Raw genomic sequence first — 19144 nt, 5'->3', positions numbered from 1 at the left:
ATGAATGGATAAAAAGTATTTTGACGGAGGTTGAAAATATCGAGCTGGAAGTAGACAGTTGCGCAAGTGCAGATGCGCTGTTTTGTCTTTCAATACGTTGATGGGTACAATTTTATTTTTATCTATTTATATAATAGTAATTTGGAAATTATGGGCTGTTCAGAAATGTATGAAGCTTCCCCAGAAAAAGTGTCACATATTCTCCTCACTGAATAAGACTTCCCATAGCAACATGCGGTGGATAGAAATAAAGATCAGGAAAGACAAGAAGTGTGCACGTTTTAATATTTTTTTTGTCTTTATTTCTATCCATCATAATGGTACACCATAAACAAAGAATGAGCTCCGTCTATCCCAGGCATAGCCTAAACTCATATTCATTTCTATATTTCTTCACAATCCCCGATTCCTTAACATTGTGCAAAAATAATGTTGATATATCACTGTTTTTTTAAATAAAATACCGGATTCTTACATTATTCATATCTTGATAAAATGGATATATACAAAATTCAAAGTTAAACTGAGTTATCAGAAGATCTGGAACTAATGCATGTGCTTGGAGCAGATCCTTCCTTTCAACAATATTTTATTTAATCAATATCAATACTTGCATGTGTGTCTATAGTGGCCTATTTCCTTGTTTATTTATACCAGAACGCGTCTGGAAGGTCAAGGCTATTTTGTATGTTGATTGTGATGAAAAGTACAGAAGTGGCCTTCATTGCAATGAGGGTTCGCACGTCGGTATACTTATCTGATGTATTCAACTTGTATAACGTCCGTGTATTAATGTATGATTGGATAAGATTTTCATAATTAGATACAATAATGTTTATTCAAAAAGGCGGATTCAGAGAGGGACAAACGTTTGCTTTCCCGTACAACACGCACAAAATGGATATTTGTTGTTCGAAATTCGATTTTCCACATATCCAAAACTCTTGCATTGTATGGGCGGGTGTTCAAAATAGTACGCCTTCTCTCTGTCTTTTTAAACTGTTTTTATTGTATTAATTTTTTACACTGAATTACAGAAGAAAAATCAATATAAATAAAAAAAATTCAATAAAAATGTCCTGCTGAAGAGAATTGGTCTTCATAAAAGTCGTAGACACCTCCTATTTTAATGTTACTTTCTAAATATTACAGGCAGTGATGCTTATAATAGAAAGTTTTATTGAATCAACTTTCTTATATAAAATATAATCTCATGGATGTAAACCATAAAAGTCAATGCGAAAAATTTATAAGATTGAGGCCATTATTATTATGCTTTAGGGGAGGTAATGCTAACAAGTTATCGAATCGGGCAATGAAATAAGTTGTACAAAATCAGCCTATATTAGTTTATGCGAAATATAAAATTGCAAAAAAATTAACTAAACAGAGCAAATTCCTAATCAGTTTCATAATAGAAAGGCCTAAAAAATTGTTAAATATGTTGTAAATATAATAATATGAAGTAATGAAACACCGCAAGACAAACATTTACGGACAGGTTTCTTTCTGTTTATAGTGTATTCCATAAATAATCTCTCCAGAACCGATTCTGTGTTTAATTGACGCAATATGAGTTTAGACTTCTTGTCTAGCTATGTCGGTTAAGTCGTTTTAAGGAGACAAAACTAAAATTAATATTATTTGACATGAAAAAGTATTTAAACGGATAAGACATGAGACACAAACGGACAGCAAGCACAGAACAACTCAAACAACTCGAAAAAAATATTTAAAAAGTAAACACAGAACAATGAACATCACAATACCTACTTAAGTGGGTTTTGCTTAAGATATCCGCCATGCTCTTGTGAATGGTCAAGCTCGCTGAAAGAGTATATATGACACATGGAAATGGCTAGTCCTTCTATATTCCTCGATCATGTGATTGTGACAAAGGTAGAACTTTTTTTTGACAAGACGACATTGATCTATGAGCATCATAGGTTGATCCAGTTACTTTTTTGAAACCCACTAAGCCCCATCTAGAAAAGTGGTGTAATATTTGTAATTTATTGCAAACGGTATTAGTTAGGACACCGAATGTCCGTTCGCTGGGAGAGTAAGAATGCAACTTCATTTATATATGTGTAAAGTTATTTTTATTTGTGAAATCAAATTTGGTGAGTTTGTAATAGAGTTTGTTGAAACCTTTGCGTCAGTGTAGAGATGAAGGATAGGCAGTCTTCCCTGAATCTGTTGTGTTCTCTTTTATGACCTTTTGAATGGATCAGACGAAGATATTCATCGAATCTTTGATTGTGCATTGGTAAAATATCGTCTATACAACGGAGATAAAATTAAAGGGCTGTTTTAACTTTTGTTCCTTCTGTCTTTATGTTGAAGTAAGTTTCGAATGAAATATTTCTCGCAAAGGTAATGATTAGCAAGTAGACTATTAAACTATTAGCAAGTAAAAGTGCAGAATTATATTCACCCATCTGAAAAATTAAATCACACAGTTTTCAAATTACTATAATGTTTTCACGAATATGTTCACAAAAAGGAACGAATGATAAGATATTGACCATTTTGTCAGGGGGGAGGTGGGCTGATTAAGATTCACCCCAAAAATTCAAATTTTGGGAGGGAAAATAATGATGATTATATTCATAATTCTTATCAAGGCAGGTTTTCAAATAAAAATATTGATTTCTGTCCCTGATGAAATATAAATGAATATTTTGCTTTTGCCCATCGTTATTGTACTTAGATATGTGTATGTATAGGTTTACTCTACCTCTTACTTGATATCACATCTGTAGTGTTCAATTCATGTTAATGTTATCATTTATTCAATGAATTTATGTCTTGATGGCTTCATGTGCCCGAGATACAAATTTGATATAAGTACATATTGTCAATCCACTATTGCATTTTAAACGAGCTAAGTTTGTCTGAGAATGTATTAATCTTGAGCCTCGTACACCATGATGAATAGTTATTCTGAGAAAAACTGTACAGCAATTGTCATAACCTATCAAATCATATTTCCTTTCTGCACAAACCTTACAAAGATCCGTCTTTATAATTGTGACTTGTAGAATTAAATTGGTTCATCTTAAACCCAATGCAAAGCTCGTGATTTTGTCTCATTCATAGCATAGATTAAAATCGTTTTTGTTTGAATGATTAATTAAGAATAAGAAGTGCGCGTTTCTTGCAGTTATATTGAGGATTTGAGTTACAGATGCACCCCTGCTATTAGAACATATGTAAACAAATTAAGGAAGAAGGAAGTGGATACGTAAGCTTTGTAAGAAACAAAAATGCTATAATGTGATTCATTTATTCAAGTCTTGGACATCGGAAAAAATTGTCATGTCTTTCGTAAGTACTTTTGTTAGTATATTATTTATATCGTTGTAATGTCTTTTTTTTTAACTTTCTAAAGTTGTTTTTTTTTCTTTTCTTCTCTAAAGATATCGCTTTTTCGTGAGTTGGGCGACCCCTTCATGCAAACAAAATGCAAGCAACACCTCATGCCTTCACTAACTTATTGTTTTACTTTGTGTCTCTTATGAGCCATACTCTGTGACAAGGCATGTCAGCTTTAACAGAAAAGAAGTAATTGTACAAAAAAGTCAATCTTAAGGTTAAAACTGACAGCATTTTGTTATCGAAAACGTTACATGTAATACCGTAGTTTCATCATAAAATCGCTTAGTGAAACGACAAATGAGAAGAAAGAAATTTTCAAACAAAACCTAATGGACTACTGAAACAATACAGTTTATCAAAACTAAGTATATGCACATTTCATATCAGATGAAGCAAACAAAATCGAGAGAACAAAGACAGAAAAGGGTAGATCACATGACAACTTAAGGAAATACACTACACAAAACTTAATTTGAGTTACAAGAGCATCTTGCACCCCAAGAAAATGCATATAAAAGTACATAGTAGGTGCAGTGAAATAGTTAATTGCACCTTCAAGAATTCTGTATTTTTACTTCGGAAAGGAGATACAGTAGGCATCCACTGTCTATGTCGAAAATAACGATGAAGAACATAATTGTGTTTTAGGACTTCTTGTTTTTGTGAGACGTATACCGATGGGAAAATTCAATTCATTAAAACAATGAATAATACAAATAGAAAATACATAACCGAGAGTAAACGAAATATTAACAAAATAATGACAGAATATTGCAGATTAAGAAAGAAATGCCCTCTCGTTTTTTACTTATCATCAGTTCTCTTTAGAATAAGTTTGGATATAACGACTTATTATTTTTCCGTATCTTCATAGATATTATTGTAAATAGTTCAATTATCATATATAAACATTAGGTTAGTAGATGTCTGTCTCATATTATCTTTCATAAAAATAAATGTAACCAAGGTTCAAGAATGCTCTACTTATTTTTTTTTTCTTTTGTTCTGTTTTTTGTTCTGTTTGTTAATTTTTTTTTATTATTTTTTGCGGTTTATCTGATTTCACTTTTTTTGTTTTGTTTTGGTTGTTTAATCTTTAATTCTAAATACTCCACGCTGGACAAATCCGTTTAATGTTATCAATTAGTTCAATGAGTGTGATTTTCATAACCACGATTTGTTTGTATCAAGTTTCGTCAAGAGGAAGCGATATATTTATATCTTTCAGACCTTTCCTGTGTTGTTTTGTGCATGTATAAATTTGAGAATAACATCCATAAATTTATTCATATTATTTTTCTGTATTCCAGTCTGACCTGGACGAAGGCACAATATCAGGTAAGTAGATAGATAATCTACACATTGATAAACTCATCAATCTTGTATACCCATCTTCATTCCAGTGATTGAGGTAGCCCTGATATAGTTCAATTTAAAACTTGAGTTCATTTGAAAGCGAATGCTAAGATAGTATATGTATATGTACAGTATAATATAAAAAAGTGTTTGGTATTTTGAAGAAAACAGAGAAATCTTAAGTTCTTAAAATTGTATAATAATCATAACAAAAAATGGGTTAACACTGGGTTAAATGGGGATAAATGTTCACTTTATTCATATGCGTCTCAGACACATTTTCGAATAATTTAGTCACAAAAATAAAGCTTTACATATTGGGGTAAATATTTAAGCTTATACTGAAAAATATTCAAGAAAATTATTCGGCGAATCATCGATTAGCATATGGTACCGTATAAAAGAACCTGAAAATCATCTTGAAATTGGTGTTGGGTGCTAGGTGGATCCTCTTAGCCCATGGACTCTCTTAAACGATATTAAACAAAAGAATGTTGAACTAATTGAACGTTGGTATTAATTAAAAAAAAATTTTTTAAGCCCCAGAAAGACAATTCAATGATTATTGTGTGATAGATACATCTTCCTGACTTTATATTGTTTTTTTTTGTCTGTAATGCATCAAGTCAAACATGGAAAATATAATTCAGTGTCAGAAACAATTTGTTATGAAACAAATTTTAAATGAAAATTCGAATGACCGAGGAAATTAAGAAAGCTGTGAAAGATACGAAGGATAATTTGCAAAGTGCCAATGAGAAAAATATAATGCAATTATACAGCAAGAAAACTAATAGCTTTTTAAATTTATTCCTGATAAACTTAAAAACATAATTTTGGTTTTGGTGGGTTCTACTACATTCAACGTTATTATATAGAAGACATCCTAATTACATGATCAAGTTTGAAAACCTGCTATGAAGCACATGCCTTGTGATCTGTGTAATAGTACAAGAATAAATGTTTATGACAACTTAGATTAACATTCATCTAGCGTGTTTACTTTTCTGTTAGATATGAATTAAAAATGCACTTCTTTGACACAAGTAAATACAAGATAAATGTGAGGCATGCTTTCGTTCTTGGCATATTGAAATGTTAATGCACTAATGTTTTACAGAAAGTTTAAGGGTTAGGGATAACATGGGAGTATTTGTTTATTAATCTTCGTCATTTTATGAAAGTTATTAAAATAAGAATGATTCCTGATCGGTATGATTAACCCCTTTATGAACTAATTTTACTTTATTTTATTTCTGTCATCAGTTTATGCATTCATTGTTTTAGAACTAAAGGATGTTTTTAGTTCCTTTGATCTGGATGGAGATGGAATGATAACGACAAAAGAACTTGGAACAGTACTGAGACACCTGGGTATGAACCCATCAGAAGCCGAACTTCATGACATGATTGATGCTGTTGATTCTGATGGTATTATAAAATGTTCGGTGCTGTATATTGTGTAGTGAAATGTGAGGCAAACAATACATGTATATGATCCCAATGACAAGAATTTAAAAATATACAAAAACACGATATCTAAACTGGAAATTGCTACTGCTATTTTAATTAAGAATACAAAATAAACAAAACCAGAACCAGAACAAAAATAAAACAAAAACAAAACAAAACAAACAAACAAAAATAATAAATGTTGTAAACCACAAACAACCAAATCAAATTTACTCTGATCACTCTGAGCATTATGTTTGAAAAAGAAAGATCCTTTTTTTTTTTTTTTTCTCTTGTTTTGTTTTTGTTTTGTTTTGTTTTGTTTTGTTTTGTTTTTTTTTCATTTTAAGATTGTATGTAGTTTACAGAAAGCGTGTAACATGAATGTACATTTAGATCAATGAATGTAAAGTAGGACGAAAACAAGTCTTGTGAATAACAACAGTATTGGCTAATGCTTTTATTACAGGAAACGGAACAATCGATTTTCCAGAATTTTTAAATATGATGTCAGCAAAGATCACAGATTTAGGTACTGAAGAGGAAATTCGAGAAACCTTCTTATTTTTCGACAAAAACGGTGACGGGGTTATATCTGCTCGAGAACTAAGGCTTGTTATGGCTAATTTGGGAGAAAGAATGACTGATGACGAAATCAATGAAATGATTCAGGAAGCTGATATAAATGGAGATGGAGTCATAAATTATGAAGGTAAAGAACAAAAACTTGGGTTTTTTTTATTGTATTGGTATTTTGTTATGTTTTGCTTTTTAACAAGTTGATATTATTTGAATTGAAGTGTTTGTTGTGGACTATAATGATATTTGCTGGTATTTGTTGTAGTAAATGCTAAGCTCTCAAGAACTAAACCATTTAATACATCTTCTTCGTTTTAATTTTTTGGTTTTGGTTCTGTTTTTGTTTTTTGTTTTGTATTTATTTCTCTTTCCTTACTGAATCTAATAATGACAGTGATAGCAATTTGATGTACTTTGATGAATTGTTTATTTAAAAATCAACATATAAATGAGTTTTTAAAAGATTTTATCTTTTTGTTTCAGAATTCACCAGAGTTATGTTAAGCAAGTAAAGAACTGTATGCTTACGTTATCTGGAGAACGGAATAGACCATGTTGATCTTATAAGATGTACAATTTTGCCATTATACTTAATGCACTTTAAAGGTGCAATACATATAGTGTTTCATTCATCTAAAAAGGACATCATAGTTCAAGTTTACGTATATATGACTTTAGTTTGTTAAAACTTGGTTAAAGTATAGATTTCGAAAACCTTAATTTGAGATGGTTACTGAAACCGCGTCCAGAAAAAGCATGCCCGAGTAAGAATGTTTCTGGACGCCGTTTGCTTGTTCTGTTGAATCTTTGTGGAACTTACATCTTTGTCAAAGTCATCTGTTACCAGTCACCCACCCAATACATTGCACGGTGACATGATTTCATTCATCTTATGTTTTGTTTGGTTACATTTCAAAGTTGTAATTATTTTTGACATAGCAATATAGTAATTCTGCGTATTTACCAGTCTGCGTTGGTAATTATTATCCCAACTTATAACATTGTATGTACTTCATCATACAACACATTACGTCAAATAAAAATGAAAAAAAAATATTTGTGTATTGAGTTAAACTTAATTGCACATTCCAGATGCAATGTATTATAATGGTTACAAATAGTAAAAGCAACAAGCACAGAAATTATAATTGCCATAGTAGATATCAAACAATAAAGACTTGAAAGTATGGAAAGTCCACTCATTTTAAATTATGGGGTTGATTTCGTAAGCATAGCAAAGCAAATATAAAATAAGCATTTGTGATAACAGAAAGATCTAATTATGATTTGCAATAATCACCATATTAATGCAAGAATTTTTTTTTGGTTTTTGTTTTGTTTTTAATAACACAGAGAAAACTGGGTAAAGCTTCTAGTATTTAGTGTCAGACCATTATTTAATGTATCAGAAATAATGTGTCGCCGTTCGACAATAAAAACATTGCTTATTCAGCATAGTTGACATATACTGGTAAACTGCATAAGATTTGCAAAAATCGCAATAAAACACTATTTTGGCCAGTCATCAAACATTATTGATAACTGTCGACACGCTGATAGTAAGGTGACTTAATATATAAATCATGGCTGTAATTAGAGGGCATATAAACATGCTATGGTTAATTGGCTATTTGTTTTGCTCGTCCGAAGTGTTATGCTAACATAGCTTGACCAGCAATTTGATGCAGACCACCAGCATATGTGATTATTAATGCATCAATGTTGTCAACAATTGCTGGGAGGCTTTATTCTTCATTCTCAAACGATGTCTTATGTAAGTATGATTGTATCGTTTTCGTTGTATTTTTCTTATTTTCACCCCTTAAGCAGAATTGAAATGAGTATTTTCTGTATCCGTTTTATGGCTAATTTCTCTTACGATTAAATATACTTCTCCTTTTCCTTTTTTGTTATTCTTTTTTTAATCATTTTTGAGTGGATGTAAGTAATGGTTAGGTTGTTTCCTTTCTTTGCTTGTTTTAGTGTGCAGAAAAACTTAGAAATATTTAAGCAACATGTTCAATTTTACATTTCACCATCATGAAACCTGATTTTGATCGACATAGAGTATCAATTTCCAATATCAAAAAATGTAGAGTGAACACGATTTATAGGATGTAAGTAGGTTTTTTTCTTTTCGTTTTAGTACGATTTGGATGAAGAGAAAATATCAGGTAAGTTACTCTGAAATGATACTTAATTGCGTAATGATGTATGAAATTATATGCCATTAATGCTGTAGTGCTTTATATGATGAAGCTAAGAAAATAATAGAACAGACTAAAGATAGACTAAACGTCATTTGATTGGACCATATAGTGGACTTTGTATGTCATGTAGATATAAGATACAAACTTTTTTCACTTCTAATGCCCTAAAGTGAAATTTCTTCTCGTGTTCCATATGGCGGATTGCTTTAAAGTATGTCCAACAGATCTAATTATGACATCACAACCTGTCAATCGACTAAAACCATATTATGTTAAGTATGTAATGAACATCAAAGATTGAATAGAACAGTTAACTGCGAATTACTTTAACAATATGATTAACCTCTCTTGAATACCATCACATTCGTTAGTAGTTACGTAATTACTCAATAATAGGAGGCTTAAGAAAATAGTTAACTACAAGAAAATGTTATAACACTGATGTATGCATTTGCCAGTAAACAAAGTCTTATTATCAATATTGCTGTGTGTACTTTTGACGAAGATTTCTTTCATAAAAATGTAAATATTCTTAGGGTGATGAAGTAAGGAGGGAAACGGAGTTGCAGTATCATACCCATCAATACAACAAATATTTTGTGTAACCAAAATAAATCATGAAGGATCGGTTTTCACGCATGTCAATTTACTCTGTGTACACTGTATCAGATATGAGATTTTGAAAACTTGCTTGATAACTGATTATTTTTTTTCCACAATGAAAAGAAAGCATTTTATGAAACCAGCATTTTACAATTCATAATTGGAACAATTAGCAAGTATCTGAAGTAACAATCTAGTTTCTCACCAATAAAGGCTAAGTATAGATCATTTGATGTAATTTCTTATCTATTCTTTTCATGTTTGGTTTTCGTACCTTTTTGGCATTGAAAAAAATACTCCATTATGTATGAAAAAAATGTAAAAAAAAAACATGGAAATTACACATTATATAACATACATGTCAAAAAGCTTTTATTTGGACAGTTATTTGCCTTCAAATGCTGCGATCCCAACTTAATTATGATCTCACAATCAATTTTCCATCAAGCATTAACGGTCCTTCCTTACTTTGTATGTATGATTGTAGTTACTTTAAGTTCTTTGTTGTGTATGTCTGTTTTCCATGTCTGGTCTTTGTTCCTGGATTATATTCTTTTGATTACCGCTATAACCTTTGTTCCCTTGATTACTCTTTATCAAATAAACTGTCTATATGTTTTTAAACCTTTTGTATTTTTTATTATTATTATTTTTGAAATATTTTTTTTGAAATGTATGGCAGCAACAGGATCATATAAAAAGCTAATGTACATATATTCATTCATGTGGTATATTAAATGTAAAAAAAATTTAAATGTTCAGATACTAATTGATGACGGTATTTTACTGATACATGTAGTAAAGAGTAGTCAAGAAAACCAAAATTCTAGAGGAAATCAAAAGAATGTAATCCAGGGACAAAGACCAGACATGGAAAACAGACAGACACACAGCTAAGAACATAAAGTAACTAAAATAATACATACAAATCATTACAGAGGTTTTATGGTCGTCATCATGAACTCGTGGATCGTTACGGTGTATCCATCTGTGCCATGAAAACTGATTTATTCAACATGTTATAGTTTTCCTTTCCTCTTTCGTCTTCCTCGGACTTGACTTTTTATGAACAAATCGGCGGGTGTTTCTAGAAAAGCAGAGGACGCTTATCCTACCGGTACACTTGGTCCATGCTCCCAGTTTTTAGTTGAGTCCGAATTGCTCATTTACTTCTGTTACTTTGTATGTATTATTTTGGTTATTTTATGTTTATCTGTTCTCCATGACTTAGCCCCTGTATCACATTGTTTTGATTTCCGCTGGAATCATAGTTCCCTTGATTACTCTTAGAGGATTTTTCTAAACTTTCCACAGAAAACAGCAACCATTTTAACAGAAGAAATGAATTTGCTTAGCAAAAATGATGAATATTTCAAGTCTATTCATATCTGGTAAATGAACAGTAGTTAATACATCGCATTAATTCGTCATGAAATAGATATCCTAGTTCATCGATATCTTTGTCTATCTTCGGACAGAATTAAAGGACGTATTCAGTAGCTTTGACCAGGATGGGGACGGAGCAATAACAACGAAGGAACTCGGAACGGTACTGTTACAACTTGGTATGAACCCATCAGAGGCGGAATTACATGGAATGATAGAAGCAGTAGATAACGATGGTGAGGAAAGTTGTAAACTTCAAGTTTTGTACTGTACAATTAAAGGTACAGTTTTGTACTGTACAATTAAAGGTGTCTTCAAACTATATGTCGTGACATTGCTAATTGTATTTTTAACTGAAGATACAATTAAACATTCTAAGGTATAAATACACGTCTTTTAGAATGAATGCAATATTCTGCAATCTTTTTCAAAGCAAACAAACGTCTCATTTTTAATCAGGTAGTGGATCTATAGATTTCCCAGAATTTCTTAGTATGATGTCACAGAAATTTCACGAACTTGACAACGAGGATGTCATACGGGAAACTTTCAGATTCTTTGATAAGAACGGGGATGGAGTAATAACAGCAAGAGAGCTAAAAATGGTGTTGTTAAACCTTGGTGAGAAAATGACTGATGATGAGATCAATGAAATGATTATGGAAGCTGATACGAGTGGAGACGGTGTCATTGATTACGAGGGTGAGTACCAAAACAGAGCACTTTTCAAATTCATATGTATTCTTTGAAAGAATTCATGTATCAAGAACAACACATATTTGGAAGTCGGTGAGTTCTCTCCTTTATTTTTAATCTAATACAGAGTACAAAACAATGATTAAATATGCAGAACGGAATTTCTCATTAATAATGTTAATCAGGATAATCAAGTCATCATCTGATTGTTCAATCTTAAAAATTAAAAATGACAACTTTTACAAATAAAGACAAACATTAAAGTAACAGTCCCTGAAAGCAAGGGCTTATTTTAAATGATGAATTCAGTTTTTAGTTGCAAAACTAAACTTGAAACCTTATTCCGCTGTAATTTTGATGGCGTTTAGGGTTAGTATTACATCTGGAAGTCCTAGATCATGCTAGATCGGAAATAATAATTCAAAACGCTTGAATGAATGAAAAAAATTAATTTTCACTTATTTATGATTTTACAGGTAAAGTTGCATAATATTCTATAAATGAAATGTGGGTATTAATGTCAAGGCATGCGTATTGTTAATATGAGTCAACAAAAACTAATTCCACAGATATCACAAACTTCTAATCATTCTTTAAGTGTATATCTAATTTTCCAACCAGTATATGATGTATGTTGAAGTATTCCATGGAGAGAATTAGATGTTTTTTTGATTGAATTCGATGGTGTGTTTGTTTGTTGCTTCAGTTCATTTTTGACTCTATATTAAAGGGAGTGTTTAAGGCTCTAGTTCAACCCTACCACTGACATACGCCTGTCATCATTAATGTGGCTTTGGTCGTTATTTTACATTTTAGTTTATTTTGAAGAAGTATCATGGTTCTGTTAACTTGAATTTTATTACCTCTGTTGTCGGAGCCTTTCTGAGTTTACTTCAAGGTGTATTTACACTTGTTGAAGACCTTTTGATGAAATCTGAAAGTATTTGCTATTTTATATGTATTAAATACACTGGTGCATGTGTTGCGTTTGGTCATATTTGTTCTTATTTATATCCATTGAACAACCTAGTCCCAATTATTTAAGTGATGAACGATGTAAAATATGCACTTTTATTTACATTGTAGAGTTTTCAAAGCTTATGTCAGCAACGTAGTAAAAGATGAAGTTGGGGCGTCAGGAGATGCGCGTTACCCCCAGATCCAAAATGTCATTGGTTTCACAATGATACTTTCAGAAAGTTTGATTGAAGAAAGAAGTTAACAATGAGTAGGAGTTATGGTATTGATTTCTTTGTCGCCATTTTAACGTGAAAACTAAGTAAAGATTATTTCCAAAATAAAACATATACACGTCTGTCTTCCTTTTTATTTTCTAATACTTAGTTATTTTGCACGCTGGTAATGCATTTAAGTTAGTCATTGATTCTTAATGTAGTATTTTATTTTCTGAAATTTGACCCCGGAAATTTCCTATTGGCTATCTGTTTCATTACTCGTGCAGTTTGACGTCATACGTGGTTATCTGGTTTATTACACATATGTACTTTAACGTCATACGTGGCAATCTGTTTGATTGCACGTGTAGTTAAACGTCATACATGGCTTTCTGTTTCATTGCACGTGTAGTTTAACGTCAAACGTCTCTATTTGACTCATGGAAGGTGTAATTCAACGCAAAACGTGGCTATTTTATTCATTGTGCCTGTAGATAAACGTCATACATGGATTTTTGTTTCATTGCACGTGTGGTTTAACGTCATACATTGCTATCGGTTTCATAACACGTGTAGTTTAACGTCATACGTGGCTATCTGTTTCATTGCACGTGAAGTTTAACATTAAACATGGCTATTTGGTTCATTACACACGTGTAGTCATGCGTGGCTCTCTGGTTCTTTGCATGTGTAGTTAGACATTAAACGTTGCCATCTGGTTCATATGTGTAGTTTAACGTCAAGCGTGGCTATCTGACTCATCGCAGGTTTAATTCAACGCTAAACGTGGCTATTTCATTCACAGCACGTGTAGATAAAAGTCATACATGGCTTTTTGTGTCATTGCACGTGTAGTTTAACGTCATACATGGCTATCGGGTTCATAACACATGTGTAGTTTAACGTCATACGTGGCTATCTGTTTCATTGCAGGTGTAGTTTAACGTCGTACGTGGCTGTCTGTTTCATTGCACGAGTTGTTTAATGTCATACGTGGTTATCAGGTCCATTGCACATACATGTGCAGTTTAATGTCATCCGCGGGTATTTGGTTTATCATTTAGTTTAACATAATAATTATGTAGCTATCTGGTTTATCATTGCAGTAGGTAATATTTGTGCAGACAAACTTCAATTAAGTATTAAATTCTTCATCTGCGAAAGCTTCAAAAAACGTCGATGGTTTTTAATGCTTGCAAAGATATATTTCTTCCTTGAACAAAATTGCACGTTTTAATCTGGACTTACACTTTGTCCTTCATCCTTTATGAAAGATATGTTGCTAAAAGTCTGCGATGATCTAATGTCCACAGTGACATCAGTTAGTTCTAATGAATGTTCGATGCCACTATCCCTCTGTGATACTTCAGTAGTATCATCAATGTCGTCTTCATTTGTGTCTTTCTGCAATGATTTAAAAGGAACATTAAAAATTGAAACCAAAAGAAAGAAACTGTTTGTCTTAAAATTGGATTTGTATCCAGTATCAGATTGACGAGTCGCATTATTAGATTCGAATAGTAAAAAGATATATATATATATATATTTACCTTATAGTATGGGTAACAAAAAAAGCAAATAAGGTATAGGATAGATACATAACATTGCACACAAGCAGGTACTGTAATATATCAACAAAGTGCTATGGAAATACTTACTTCATTTCGTGTGTGTTCTGATACAGGTTTGTCGCTCCATCGTTTTTTTTTTCAGAAATAAGTTGAGTAAATATACGTTTGCATAAAGCTCGACATTCACACAATTAAACAGTACAATACAACTCCAATTATTAACAATCTTCTTTGAGTTTTTGCTCAAGTTTAGGAAAAACGGTGTTTTCGAAAAACAATTTCTCTCGTCATTTGTTTTAAATATTTAAATTATCAGCCTTGACTGGGCAGTTAAAAAGTTTTATAAATGACTTTGGACAGTGAGGATAATAATGAAACTATATTTATAGACAGGCCGATTGTATTGGTTCGCATGAATACCGGGCATCAAGGTGAAATTTGGAATCGCGAATCAAATTAGTAAGTGACAGAAAAAGACAACCTGAAATGTAATAATGGTACAGTACAAATCTCCTCGTCAGAAACCCGAGCTCCTGGTCAATAAAGTTGAGATTGTTTTCCTTTACATCACTCGTCTTCATTAAACGATGTAGAGAAATAAATTTCCTCCTGGTAATTAAACACACACAAAAATGAACAAAAACAAAGCAAGAGGATACAAGCGTACAACAAAGTGTGCTACATACTTTATTTTAATACTGACATAAACGCAGTTACACATAATGAGCTATATGGTAGCTATGGTTATGTGATACGATGGGTTATTTCGAAACATTCTGAATCCCTATTGTAATATATGCGTAGGAATTAGGAAACGCTAATACTAACTTGTTTTCTTTTCGTTCCTCTGCTTTCGTTGGTTTTTTTTGGGGCTTTTTTTTGTTTTGTTTTGTTTTGTTTTGTTTTTTTTTGCTTTGTTTTTTCTTATACACTTGATACAAGAATTGATACTATAAATTGTCGATTCATTGGATGGTAAATAATATCTATAAACTGAAGTGAAGACGATTTATTTGAATCATAAAAGTCTTGATATGTATATCAACAATCGGGACATCACAGTGCAATATTTTCGTCTCTTGTTAACAGTGGTTTAGTAACTACAACGATATCCTTTTGGCCAAGTACCTTTACATAGAACATTCCCTCTCTTTGTTTGAACATTTCTTCTTTAGCTATTTTGGCTACTCTACAACTTAATATGGAGGACAGTATACACACAATGCATTCTGTTCCTGCAACAGCTAGAGCTATCAAGATCAAAATATCCTTATTTTCTTTCTGAAAGGTCTTCCCATCTGTAGTGTGATTCACTAGTCCAAGACGCAATAGCTGAATGCTTACTACAGCTGTTACTATAGAAACTACTGATAATGCTATAAAGCTCATTATCTGAAAAAAAAAATAAAAATAAAGCCATAAAATTTACCAACAGCATAAATAGATATATATGGTAAACTTAATGTTGATCTTATTCACTTCTGCGAAAAGAAGATACATAGTTCTCTTAAGAAATACAGGAGCTATTACTTCATGATTTGTTTATTTGTATTTGTATTTATTTTGTTTTGTTTTTTGTTACCCTCGACACTTTCCAACAACTGGTCATTATTATACAATATATGTAATTTCAAATGTTTTATTATCAATTTTTCCACTAAGGCCACCAGGATAAATCTATTAAGTTTCGTTACGGTAAATAACTCTGAATGACATAATCATTCTTCAGAAGCGTAGTCCCGTCACTAAAAGAACGAATACAGGTTTAAAACAAGGTCAAAATTCGTAGAGAAAAATGGAGAATACAAATTGACTTGAATTTTTTAGGATTTACTTACCACATATGATGTCTTTCTTTTTGCACACAATATTCCAATAAGTCCAGTAATGATGAACTGTAATAGAAACCAAATCTTGTCATAACCATTAGTTTAACTGAAAGTTATTTGAAGTATGTAATGTTTACAGAAAAAGATTAAACAACCAAGTTCAGACACCTCTACCAGTAAAAGAATAAGTTTTTCTTAATGAATTAATAATGGAAAACCTCGAGGCATTGCGGGTTGTAAAAGTACTAAAATCATATAGTTATGCATTTCCAAAATGGTACTTCTAGTAAGATGAATATAACTTAGTACTTACAAAGCCACCACTCCATATAGGTGATACACTGTGAGCCAACCACACCTCAGAACGTATGCTAGACACTACTCCCAAACACACACTCAAAATTCCTAGAAATATATGGACACCGGACACAACATAAACTGCTGTTAACACGGCCCTCAACATTGCTTGGAACAGCTAATTTAACTGATTTCTGGAATGAAATTAAATGGTGTACATAATTATACGGCAAGAAGAAGTATACCATAACACCATCAAAGTAAGTTGACTGTTTACCTGACTGTATATAAAAGAAAATAAGGTAAAAGTGTAATGTTGTCCTCGACTGGTTCCTGTTTCTTGCCTAGGAATCACAAAATAATCGGACATGAAAGCGATTGGGACTTGTTCGCAATTTGTTTAATCTTCTGTACTTCAAGTTAAACTTATGGAATTCAATTTACCCTACCTTATTCGTTCTTTTACGGATCTCATTCCATTTTATTACAAATGTAACATGTTAAGTCTGGCATTTACTTCGGCATTTCCCTTAAACCTGCGTCACTGCAAGGTCGTAAAAACTATTGCTATTTTCCTAAACCGATCAATCAAATATTGATGATATTAGCTTACTGTCTTGGCGCGGTGAATATAAGGGAAAATCAATGAAGCCTCGCACTGAGAAAGGAATGTTCTACTGGGAGAATCGATTATTTGGTTAGCATTAGAAACCAAACAGGAACTGATGCATTTATTGGAAAATTAAATATACGAACCATTTTTAAACTGCTGTCATGAGTGTTTTCTGCAATGTGTTGTATTTTTTTATTCAATTCTATCAAATTAGTTGGTAATTGTTTGTTTATTATTGGTATTGTCGTTGTTTTCTAAATTTTGTTTTTTGTGTATTGTCTTTGTTTGTTTGTTTGTTTGTTTTTTGCTGTTTAACATTACTTACTGAAGCATTAATAACCCCCGATCCATGAAGTCAATCAAATACAAGTTGTTAATGGGGTGCCTGTTTACTGACTTGGTCTTTATACATTTGTATATGATAATAAATGAAAACTAAAAAAAGGAAACATTCTTTCAATGATTTTAATTAGTTGGGTGCAGAGCGTATGGTGCATGGTTGCTGTTACATTACTTCATTTTGTTTTATTGCATGACAGTTTATATTTTTATCATAATAATTAGAAACCTGATGTAAAATATTAAAGTTTTGAGAAATGAAGACCTGTAAATATTACATTTGTTATTTGAGTCTTTTCCGGAAATTATGAACTGAAATCTACAAAACTGATCTTTTCCTTTTGTAACAAAGATAACACTAACACCCCTTTGTCAACTGGGGACGGTGTTTATTGTGGGAACAATGGTAGCAGATCTTCACACACAAATGAAATGGTGTTTGACGTACATTTCCTTGTTTTGTTTTTTGAAAATGTGATACATTTTTGATCAATGTATATGTCGCTTGTCATCAAAGAAAAATATTACTTTTTGTGATGGGCGACCTCTTTAATAAATCTTTTTTTTCTCTTTATCGTTCCCGCGATCTTCTATTTATTTTCAACAAGTAAGATTTGATCTGTAAGTGTCTTTTCGAGGAAAACGCATGATACATGTCCCAAGTTTTCAATTGTTAAAAAAAGGCAAAGTTCAGTCACCATTTTTACAATATAAATGTTTGACAATATGCACATCTAACGTCGATCTACGTGCGTGTCATGAAAATTCATGCATGTAAGAAGTTGTGGAAACCGTGAAAATCTGAGTTTTGAAGAACAAAAAAGACAACGTTTGTACACTTGCCCAGACATAAACCGACAATATGCGCGTCTCTATCAGTATCCTAAACCAAAATTAAATTCCATTTTTTTTTTTAAATTTCTAAATAAATTACATGAGGTTGCATGCGAGGTAATAATATCCGTGTCTGTTTATCTATCCCACCCTAATGTCATTCTGAGTGGCATCTACGATTGAAATCATTTTGTACTATTAATTTAAACCCGACAAATTGACTTTAATAATTCAATGTACAGGTTTCTTCATAAAGGATACAATTAAACTTTTATTGTCGTCTTTCCACTCGTCACATAGGGGGTAGCATTTTTGTTTTGAAAAAAAAATAATAACTTATTTCACAATTTTAATTACGTATTAAAGTCGCCTTGACAAGAAACGTGTAGTATAACTCGTTGTGGCGAGATAACGTGTTTTTTTTTCTGTATTTACCTTCTACACTTCCATACAGCTGTCATTCTGGGGTTAATAGTGATGCTCTCATAGGGTCTGTATATCGGATCTTGACAAATATTATTTGAAAACCGTTTTGATTCAATCTGTTTTCCCTGCCGTAATTCTAAACATCGGAGGCATATGGGAGAATTTGGATTGATGTCCCATACCGGAAGAACATAGTTTTTTTTCTACATATCAGTTGAAGAGAGGTTTATAAATATAAAATGTTTAGGCCTGGTCCCATATACTTATATCGGCTTCCTATCCTATCATTCAAACATATTCAATTCAATTTATATTTTGTTAGCTGTTTTCTTCATTATCATCTACATAAAGTGAAAGTTTTCAAATGAAGGAAGAGAAAACATCTGTAAAAAAAATC

The 19144-nt window shown here is 31.8% G+C and overlaps 3 protein-coding genes across 6 annotated transcripts in view; 2 read left to right on the top strand and 1 right to left on the bottom strand.

Moving 5' to 3' along the window:
• The first annotated feature begins 3014 nt into the window (after positions 1-3014).
• LOC148624082 (uncharacterized) lies at positions 3015-7674 on the top strand. 2 transcript variants are annotated; one of them, XM_088566569.1, is made up of 5 exons: positions 3015-3330; positions 4692-4719; positions 6025-6111; positions 6659-6901; positions 7252-7674. In XM_088566569.1, the coding sequence occupies exons 1-5, from the start codon at positions 3322-3324 to the stop codon at positions 7278-7280; spliced, it is 396 nt and encodes a 131-aa protein (XP_088422695.1). In that variant the 5' UTR covers positions 3015-3321; the 3' UTR covers positions 7281-7674. The 2 variants fall into 2 exon arrangements, with proteins under 2 accessions (XP_088422695.1, XP_088422694.1); XM_088566568.1 differs by having other exon boundaries at positions 3017-3330; positions 6025-6168.
• Positions 7675-7811: 137 nt separating this feature from the next.
• LOC148624081 (neo-calmodulin-like) lies at positions 7812-12978 on the top strand. The gene is made up of 5 exons (XM_088566567.1): positions 7812-8542; positions 8915-8942; positions 11060-11203; positions 11427-11669; positions 12750-12978. Exons 1-5 carry the CDS (start codon positions 8480-8482, stop codon positions 12776-12778), a joined length of 507 nt encoding a protein of 168 aa, XP_088422693.1. The 5' UTR covers positions 7812-8479; the 3' UTR covers positions 12779-12978.
• Positions 12979-15403: 2425 nt separating this feature from the next.
• The window catches only part of LOC148624062 (transmembrane protein 196-like), a 321118-nt gene continuing 317377 nt past the window's right edge, over positions 15404-19144 (bottom strand). Inside the window, exons 1-4 of one of the 3 annotated variants that reach the window (XM_088566565.1) lie at positions 18757-18931; positions 16552-16729; positions 16248-16304; positions 15404-15801 (exon numbers count right to left, since the gene is read on the bottom strand). In XM_088566565.1, the coding sequence (XP_088422691.1) occupies positions 15466-15801; positions 16248-16304; positions 16552-16701 (543 nt within the window). In that variant the 5' untranslated portion in view covers positions 16702-16729; positions 18757-18931 and the 3' untranslated portion in view covers positions 15404-15465. Of the gene's footprint in view, positions 15802-16247; positions 16305-16551; positions 16730-16984; positions 17187-18756; positions 18932-19144 lie in introns of those variants that run through there. The other 2 variants (XM_088566564.1, XM_088566566.1) reach the window with 2 other exon arrangements.

Source organism: Perna viridis, chromosome 2, assembly GCF_037379345.1.
Source record: "Perna viridis isolate PV_CMFRI_1.1 ecotype Kerala chromosome 2, ASM3737934v1, whole genome shotgun sequence".
Lineage (NCBI taxonomy): Eukaryota > Metazoa > Mollusca > Bivalvia > Mytilida > Mytilidae > Perna > Perna viridis.
This window is presented reverse-complemented; position numbering and strand designations above follow the sequence as displayed.

Excerpts from the sequence above, each read along its gene's own strand:
- LOC148624082 (XM_088566568.1), top strand. Across the intron at positions 6,169-6,658 it reads TGATGCTGTTGATTCTGATG|GAAACGGAACAATCGATTTT; the intron begins GTATTATAAAAT and ends CTTTTATTACAG. Across the intron at positions 6,902-7,251 it reads TGGAGTCATAAATTATGAAG|AATTCACCAGAGTTATGTTA; the intron begins GTAAAGAACAAA and ends TTTTTGTTTCAG.
- LOC148624081 (XM_088566567.1), top strand. The coding sequence starts at position 8,480 with ATGCATCAATGTTGTCAACAATTGCTGGGAGGCTTTATTCTTCATTCT. Across the intron at positions 8,543-8,914 it reads ATTCTCAAACGATGTCTTAT|TACGATTTGGATGAAGAGAA; the intron begins GTAAGTATGATT and ends TTTTCGTTTTAG. Across the intron at positions 11,204-11,426 it reads AGAAGCAGTAGATAACGATG|GTAGTGGATCTATAGATTTC; the intron begins GTGAGGAAAGTT and ends ATTTTTAATCAG.